Raw genomic sequence first — 9,792 nt, 5'->3', positions numbered from 1 at the left:
GAATGTATATTTATTTATTATTAGTTTTATATTTAAAAAAATGTTATTGCACTGAAGTTAACATATCCAATTTACTATAATTTCCATTCCAATTGTCGTTCCATGCGCGATTCTCTTTTGTTTTTTCAATAATCCGTTTGCGCAGAAATCGTCTTGTATTATTTTATACAGCCATACCAATTACCAATGACATCCTAAAATCGATTACACTTTTATGATATCGGATACACTAAGAAATTATGAATTTTCATAATTTCTTAGTTTCTTTCTTATAATTCATAAAGAAGTATTTCTAACAATTACAAACATATATTTAATATATAATTCAGTTTACATTCTATATACGTATGTAGAATATGTGGCCATTATTGAAACATATATGATGTTACGAAACGAATAATATATTATATTTGTATAAAACAAATATACTATATGTATACTTAATATTAATTAATAAAAATGATTTAAAAATGGTTAATTATTTATAAAGTGACAAATTATGTTCCATATATCACATTATAATATAGTATTATCTCTTTTTTGAAAGTACAAATAGAAATGCTTTACACAGATTTAAAAAAAATAAATCTTAAAAGTTAAAGGTAACAATAAACTAAATAAAGATTGACTTTGGATGTATATACGTATTTAAAATGAGATATACGTATTTGCTTCCAAAATATTTAAAAAAAAATAAGCGTTAGCGCAGAAAACGAGCAAATTGTCAGAATGTAATATGCGACTCATGACTAAAATAATTATGCAAAATAATGGATGCAGGTATCAAAATGGCGTATCACCGTAGGTCGGTTAACAGCATTTAATTTCTTACAGAACTTGACTATGCACAACGCATAGTCATATTATAAAGTAGTATGATAAGTAGTATCTACATGATAAGCAGACGCGTTAGACACGTTAGATTAACAAAAACCTAATTTTGTCAACAACTAGCTCTCAACTCTATATGAATCACAATGACGAGAAAATCCTAGATAAAATGGCTCTACAATTTTGTACTCACTCCTAACATAAACTATCACCAATAATTACTTTAAAAATGGTTGCGGTCATTCAAAAAAAGAACTTAATATATAAAAAAAGAAGAAATAGAAAATGCTTCAGCTGTCATCCAACTTTTGATTTGATTTTCCAAGTATTACAATTTGTGATTTTTTTTGTATTAAATAAACACTGACTTACCAAGTATTTACAAATTATTGCCATTATTATTTACGATTTTATCATCTAATGTCCTGACGAAGTTTTCATCATCTATAACCGTATAAGCGTAATTCCTGTACGTATAGAGGTTATCCTCCATTGCTTCTATACTTAGAGATCGAATTTTGAACATAACGGGTGGAACTCTGTCTATACCGGACTCCTTTGTTAAATCAGCATAATACTCGTCCTGAAGAAAAATTATAAATATTTTAATATTGTTTTTTTTTTATTAGTAACATTAGTAATTACAGTGTAAAAAATCACAATTACAATAGTGTAGCAATGACCACGAAATAAAAAACTATTACAAAGGTAGTATAAGGCATACCACAATTAAATTTGCATTTAGTTTTCGGTATTGATTTTGAAAGCAACGTTTTCGTTAACGATTAACGACCTAGTTTATTCGGTAAGCTCAGTTCAAGCCTATTCTTGGAGTATGTCATCGATCGAACAACTTCCATTTATTTTGAAAAATATATAGCATTTATATTTACACTGATCAATTCATTAATTACATTTTATCTCGCGTAACGACGGAGCTGAGATGGCCCAGTGGTTAGAACGAGTTCATCTTAACCGATTATTTCGAGTTCAAACCCAGGAAAACACAACAATATAAATTTCAATCGGAATTGCAGTTCTGCATTCTTGCCAGCATTCCATGCGGTCAAGATTTATACCTAACGATTTTTAATTCATATTATTATATATTTAAGCATTCAATATTATTAATTCCTATATTAAAAATAATGCAATAAAATATAATATATTTGGGTTTATATAAATGTTTGCTTACTTCTGTTTCCGCTAAAAAATGTATTTCAGAAAATGGTCGACCTCTGGATATGACAATGTCAGCTCGTTTCTGCCATTCCTCTAACATCACTTCTGTCGATGGTAATGTGAAGTTACCTTTGATTAATGCGGTTGCGTATCTGGCCTGTGGATATATGTATATTTAAATATCGTAAATAAATTTATAATTTAAAATAAGGAGCCGAGATGTCCCAATGCTTAGAACGCGTGCATCTTAACCGTTGACTGTTCAACCTAGACAAGCACCATTATTCATGTGCTTAATTTGTGTTATAATTCATCTCGTGCTTGGCAGCGAAGGAAAACATCGTAAGGAAGCCTTAATGATATTCGGCCACATGTGTATTCCACCAACCCGCATGGGAACAGCGTGGTGGTATAGGTTTCAAACCTTCTTGCTAAGGCCGCCTCTCGAGGGGAGAGGAGGCCTTAGCCCAGCAGTGGGAAATTTACAGGCTGTAGTTGTGGTTGTTGTGTTGAAAAAAATAAATATTAAAACGTTGGCGAGACTATGAGATCGACTAGAGCCTTTAGAAGTAGACATAGGCTTTCAACTCGAAAGTAAAATTAAAATTGTGTTTAATACCTGTGCGTCTAATGTTACAACCTGGCAAGCTTTTACAACAAATCCCATCATAAACAGTGTTGGTTGATAAATGTTCACCATGTATCTATACAGAGGAGTTACGCTTTGAGGAGTTATGTTTAATCCACAACTTTTGTCCAAATATGGATAGTAATATTGAAAACCTGTAATGTATATATATATAATATAGGTATTATATTTTTTTATTGATATAATATATATGTAAATTAAAGTGGAGAATACAGAATTATGTTTTATAGAAATGTTTTTATTTGTTTAATAGATTGACTTAAATGCCCAGCGAAAAATTACCGCTAAAACTATTTCTTGGCAAAACTTCAATCAACTTTTGTATTTCTAAAATTTCTATATCGGAAACGTTAGTTGTTCTTCAACTAACCTGTACAATATATAACGTCATCAAGATCTTCATAGCTTCCATCCTTAAATATAGCACCAGTTTCATTGAATTCCTGTACATCGGGTTTACTAATACAGTGCTTTGGAAGTACCGTACTGAATTCAGAGTGATGGCTGTGAAAGAGGGTCTTTGCGCCATTTGCCACGTCTATAACGATTTCCATGCCGGATGGTCCAGCGCCAATCACGAGCACTCTTCGACCCTCGTAAGGAAACGGTTCTCTGTAGTCGTGACTGTGTATAATGGAACCTGAAATATTTTTCGTACTTTTAATGAAGTATTTTTTCCTTATTCCTTTAAATATCATTTTAAATTCGGCTCCTCTTGTTTAGCTTAGTTTTTATGAATGTTGCACATTCCAAACATAGTTCGATGCCGCTCTCAAAGAGTTTTAAATAGCTGGTTAAGTACTTTACTATATACAAAAATAAAATTCCCGCATCAACAAATAGTACTTTGATTTGAGTAAGTTGCATCGAACATATCATTATGTATCCCCAAATACAGTATAAAACACACCCAAAAAATCAAACAGATATAAATAAACAATGTAATTAATATTTGAATATGTTTATAAAGTGAAAAGTTTTTAAGATTAATAATATTATTAATTGATAAATTTGTTAAATAACAATATCTCGGATTAGATAATGTAAAAAATAAAAACAGATACCACCTACCAGAAAACTTTTCTTCTCCAGGAATGTTAGGCATATTTGGCTTACTGAAGTGTCCGGCTCCGACGATTACAAAATCAAACTCATCCTCGAACTCTTCACCGGTCACCACGTTTTGATATTTTACCTTCCAAATGTCATTTACTCTAGAAACTAATGTCACGTTGTGTAGAAACTGAAATGAATGTTTAAATAAGTCAGGATATATTGATGTGAAATGCTAGCATCCAATGAGTTGCATCGTGCTACTCCAATACGGGTTGTTGGTGCATGTGGCAGATTTTAATCCGACACAGATGTTTTCACACGGTGTTCTCCTTCACCGACCAATACGAGATGATTTATGATAAACATAAATACAATTAAATGCTTTCCTTGTTCAGACCCTCAATTTTGGGTTAAGATTTACGTGCTCAAGTCGTTGGACCATCTCGATAATTCATTCATATATTTTTTTTCAAATAAAATAAAGTAAGATGTTATTAAGTTTTCCCAAACAATTATATACCAACAAATAAAATAAACACTAGCATATGTAAATAACATGTGTAAATTTACAAAAATTATCTAATTTTATTACGCTATTAATAAGTACGACTTTTACTGCAGTTGCAATTTGAACTAATCAATTTATAATATTTACTAATTTAAGAACAAACATTATGAAGTATATAGAGAAGTCAGTTCATATTGAAGATTTACAGATAATAGTTTACCTTGATAACTCTTTCTAAATCGAAATGCTTGGCGTAGTCTTTAATGTACTTGTAATAATCACGCCAGCTCGGAAACGCAGGCAAATCATCTGGCAGGGGGAAGTCTTTCAGCTCCATGGTAGGTTTTGGAAGATTCGTTCTACAATATTGAAGTTCGTATTATCAATATTTCGATTATTAACCGGTGATCTGTGATACAGCGGGCATTCTTACACCTCTTAACTCAGATCAGCTTACACATTCTTGACAGAACATAATAATTATGAAGCTACAATCTCTTTCGATATAAATAGATATAAATATCATTTTTCTATTATGTATTTTTTTGTGATATAGGAATATTGTTTGTAATTATTATTGATATTTATTGACAATAGGTTGGTAGACGGGCAAACTGGCCAACTCTTCTTACTTAAGTACGCCATAAACCATAATATCAACTAAGTCAGTTGGGTATACCCCTTATTCTTGTAGTAACACTATCTTACTTAACGTTCAAACTGGAAAACAACAATACTAATTATTGTTGTTTGGCGGAAGAACATATATAGGCTTGAGAATGATAAAAAAACCTTAAATGTTCCACTGAGAAGGTCAGTCAAAACAAATTATGCATACGAATACTTAGAGGGCGGCATAAGTGTGATGAATAAGAGATTAGGCAAATATTTTACTAATTCGCTTTTAATAAATTATTTTGACAAATGCGAGTGATGACGATGAGATCGTAGATGACGCTACAGCCAGGCCTTCTGTGAATCTCATCAGCAATCAAAAGACAGTGTGGGTGCCCGAGGACGACGCACCGTCAGGAGAGGCCGTGTTGAAATGAACAAGCAACATCAGCCATACGTTATACTAATTCCCTTAAAAAAAGGCGGGAGTCTTGCGGCTGATTATACTTATGATTATTACTGGGTAATTAATTTCTACTTCTGGTTCTAAAAATACTGATTGCAATAATTCACACTTTATTTTTCGCATTTTCAAATAGCCTATTGTATTTATTGCACATGTAGTCTGCTTCAATTATTAGATTTACAATGGGTATTTATTTCACGATAAATAAATTATTCGTCATAGGCCTATAAAAATATTATCTATTTCATTTATGCACTTGGTTTTGTTGTTTTATTAAACATAATCACTATAGTTTACTTTATGTTAAACAAAAACCGCAGTGGCTGATTTACCAATAGGCGAAGTAGGCTGGAGCCTAGGGCGGCACATTTAGAGGGGCGTTAAATTTGCCAATTTTTTTTTATCTTACAGTAATGATTATATGTATACACATTACGTCCGTAATCCGTTTACTAGTCACTACATAGCGTGTAGCAAAAATATCTAGTAATTATAATAACGGGAAAAAGCCGAAGTAATGAGGACGATAGAACACATATCATAATGTTGCAATTTTAGAATGAATGTATTTAATATGATTGGGAACTAAACTAACGTATTGAATTTCAAAAATCAGTAGGCTCGGCCAAAATTGAATAGTTAGTATTACTAGCGGCAAATTTATAAAACCGCCACTAAAAAACCCATATACCAAATATTATTAAACAATTAAAATTAGAATAAAAAAATATGTATTCGATTAAACGTTTTTTACACAATTTATAAATACCAACATAAAAATATTTTTTCTCATTTATCATATGTTTTAAGTGTTGTTTACAACAAACTTGCCTATCTATATGTCAATCTTAATATAGTTTTCTGATTTGCATTGTCATCGTGATCGATCAACAATAAAACGGATGATAACAATATTACTTTAAATTAAAACAATAGAACGTTGACTGTATTTTTTATATATTTATTATCTGTGGACGTACGACGCCAGAAAACACTAATCTGTTATCGCTAATCATTTACTGCCTTTATTTACAAATAAATATTTTTTATATTTATTTATTTAATGATAACATAAGTCATGACATGTAGATAATTGTAAATAGTATGATGTGTCTAGAAAACACCAAAAGAGTTCATGCATAAATATATTATACATAAGTAGCGTTATAATTATACTTATGACAGTTGAATCAGCTGATGATTAGTATTATAAACTTACCTCAGATTCATGTACATGCTTGTATGCAACGGTAGACCGTTTTCATCGTAGCCCACTCTAGAGTCATATCGCCACGTGCCGCCGACGTATCGAGTTGATTCAAGAACAACGAATTTGATGCCCTCCTCTTTTAAATACCTGGCTGAAGCTAGCCCCGCTATACCAGCCCCAATTACACATACTCGAGGATCTGATATATGTGTCTAAAACAAAATAAAAATAATATAGGTATATGCTTAAAAACATATATAATATGTGGAAAGGGCCGGATTTAGGGGAGGGCATTTAGGGCAACTGCCCCAGGGCATTCCGTTGTAGAGGCCCCCTCTTCTAGAGAGAGGCTCTCTAGAAGAGGGGGCCTCTACAACGGAGTTTCTGACAAGTTAACATAGGATATAGTCAAATTATAATAATATTATTAATTACTGTCTTAAAAGATACTGATACAAAAAATAATTAATTAATGATCAACTTTACTGATTGACATGAAATTGTTCAAAATTTAACTAATAAAATGATAATTAAGGGCGCACACTACTCTGTTACTCAGTTCCTCTAGATTTCTAAATCCGGTCCTGTATGTGAAAAAAGCAGTATAGGCAGTTTGGATCGATGCATATGCTTTGATTTGCTGTCATTAATATCATTAGCCAATCAATATTTTTATTATCATTAGCCTCATTTATCATATGAACATAACTCATGTGAAGTTTAGCTTTATATCAATAATCGTGAACTTCTTTTATCTTTTTGGGTTTTCTTTATATTATATTGTTACTAAGGGTAAAAAATAAAGGAATACGTTTAAAATTGATAAAATCGGTATATTGTTTACAAAAGTATAGGTTTTTATTTTTAAATGTGGCTGTTTTCAATCGACTATGTAACTGATTTTTAAAATCCATTTCATATTATTTAGTAGGCGTCAAGGAACCCAGTAAAAATAGTTTTTTTTTTTATTTCTAGTACATATTTTCCGATAAATATCATATTTAAATAGTGCGCAAAAACGTTACTTGGAAAATATGGCGCTGCAATGGTGTCGGTGACGACACTTGCCTGTATTTTTAACTATGGTACATATAGAAGGCGAGTTAAGTTAAAAAGCAAGTGACTTCATTATAAGCCCGGCCATTCAGGAGCGTTTTGTGTCATGTGACAAACGTTTAAAAAAATGAATTTTTATTTTGGATTTTTGAATATATTAAGTATTATTTACAACTTTTGTTAATAAATAACCATTTATAAACTTATAATATGTACTGATTACAATAATTGTCACTTTATTTTTCGCATTATCAAATAGCCTATTAGAACCTATTATTCAAGCAATAGTTCCACAAAATTACACACAGTTACTAAAGATTATGTTGCCAGAAATAGTTACATGAATGATAACAATAGGTTTTATTATATGTTTAATTTAAGTTTATTTACAAAATTATATCATACTTCATAAATGCACTAGCTGTCAATTTACTTTCCACTGACAGCCGAACGATGACAGCAGCTTCACGCTGTAACCGTAGAGTACAATACAATTATCGTATACGATTCAATTCAATGTTCTCCGAATTTCTTTTCTGCGTTACAGTTATTCAGAAATCCGTACGTAAAGCCGAATATAATCAAAATATTTATATTTATTGTTGTACATAAATAATGTGACTTAATTATTATTATACGATAACAATTTTGTCGATGTTGAGGTTATATTTAATTATTTTCAATTATTTGTAGTCTTACCATTTAGAACGATGGAATGTAGATCAAAACAATGGAATATTATATCGTCTTTTATAAATATTATACAACTTTTTTAATTATTTTAACTTGTCGCGAAATAAACGTGGTTACGTTAAGTACCACGGAAGACGAAAACTAAAATGAAACAAATATTTTTAGCAGATATTTAGGTATGGTCCAAGTGAACGTTTTGTCTATACATATTATAAAATTGGAGTGTCTGTTTGTAATATTAAAATAGCTCCTTTTGACTCAATGCATATGTGATATGTAGTAGTCTGTTTCTCTGTCTGTTTGTTCCAGCTAATCTCTGGAACGGCTGGACTTATAACTGATATAATAAAGAGTAACTTAGGCCACAATCATTATTTTTTTTTTGTTAAATTCAAACGCGTACAAGGTCGCGGGAACAGCTAGTTGATAATATTATCACACAGTTACAACATTATCTAAATATGGTGTATCTGATTAAATGATGGAGTCATATTTTTTATAGATTAATTGCTCCAATAATCTGAAGTTAAGCTTTTAAAAAAAAGGGTTTTTATGGGGTCCCAAGGCATCCCCATACACCCACCCACCACCATCCGTTAATGTTAAAAACCAAAAAAAAAATTGGACCACTTTGATCATTAACGGATGGTGTCCCATGTAAATTTAAGACTAATCATATGTCACCGTTATTATTCGGTAGTTTACATTCTCTCGAATTAAATTTCAGTTAAATTATAAAAACTATCCTAACCTAACCGAACTGCGGCAAAATTAACAAATAAATAAATATGGGGTTTTTATGGGGTTTCATGGCGTCCCCGACAATAAATTAACACACCACACAATGGACACCATCCGTTAATGATAAAAATCATAAAAAATAATTTTGTACCACTTTTGGGCTGCAGGCCTGATTCGACATATTTACCCTCTTGAGAATCGTACGCACACACTTACGCAAACGAAAAAAACGGCTTACATACGCCATGCCCACGCAATAATGGCTTAGCGAGGCAACGAGGTTATGCCTGAATATTCCAATAGATGGCGCCAAACCGAGAAAAGAACAATCATAGATCTTATAAAAATAGATGGAATAGACAACAGAAATGTTTTTATTTCTTTTGAGGGTCAATAAAAAATATGATAAAATAAAACGGATTCAATTAAACATAAAATACTGTTCGTAATCTGTAGTGTAGTAACCGTGGGGTAACAAAAAGCGTAGTGTTTGTTCGTTTTATTAATATCGATTTGCAAAGAAAAAAACAAATAAAAAAATCAGCATCTAAAAAGTTACTTTAAAAAAATAGTCGTCAAGTCGATTGCCTTAATTTGGTTATATTATTCAAAATCAAAATAAACTTTATTTAAGTAGGCTTTTACAAACAATTTTCGTCATTAAACAGATAAGTGAAGCTACTACCGGTTCGGAAAACAGATTCTACCGAGAAGAATCGGCAAGAAAAACAGTAGTTACTCTTTTTCAACATTTAAAAATACAAAGTCATGTTAGTTAAATACAA

General features: G+C 31.2%; 1 protein-coding gene across 1 annotated transcript; it reads right to left on the bottom strand.

Moving 5' to 3' along the window:
- Positions 1-9,264, bottom strand: LOC124538175 (senecionine N-oxygenase-like). Its single transcript, XM_047115124.1, has 9 exons — positions 9,159-9,264; positions 6,527-6,729; positions 4,447-4,585; positions 3,734-3,905; positions 3,033-3,302; positions 2,633-2,796; positions 2,027-2,170; positions 1,204-1,414; positions 1-194 (listed from the first exon to the last, which is right to left on the bottom strand). Exons 1-8 carry the CDS (start codon positions 9,252-9,254, stop codon positions 1,211-1,213), a joined length of 1,392 nt encoding a protein of 463 aa, XP_046971080.1. The 5' UTR covers positions 9,255-9,264; the 3' UTR covers positions 1-194; positions 1,204-1,210.
- Positions 9,265-9,792: the final 528 nt, after the last annotated feature.

Source organism: Vanessa cardui, chromosome 20 (assembly GCF_905220365.1).
Source record: "Vanessa cardui chromosome 20, ilVanCard2.1, whole genome shotgun sequence".
Taxonomy (NCBI): Eukaryota; Metazoa; Arthropoda; class Insecta; order Lepidoptera; family Nymphalidae; genus Vanessa; species Vanessa cardui.
The sequence above is the reverse complement of the archived record's forward strand: the minus strand, read 5'-3'. Positions and strand labels throughout refer to the sequence as shown.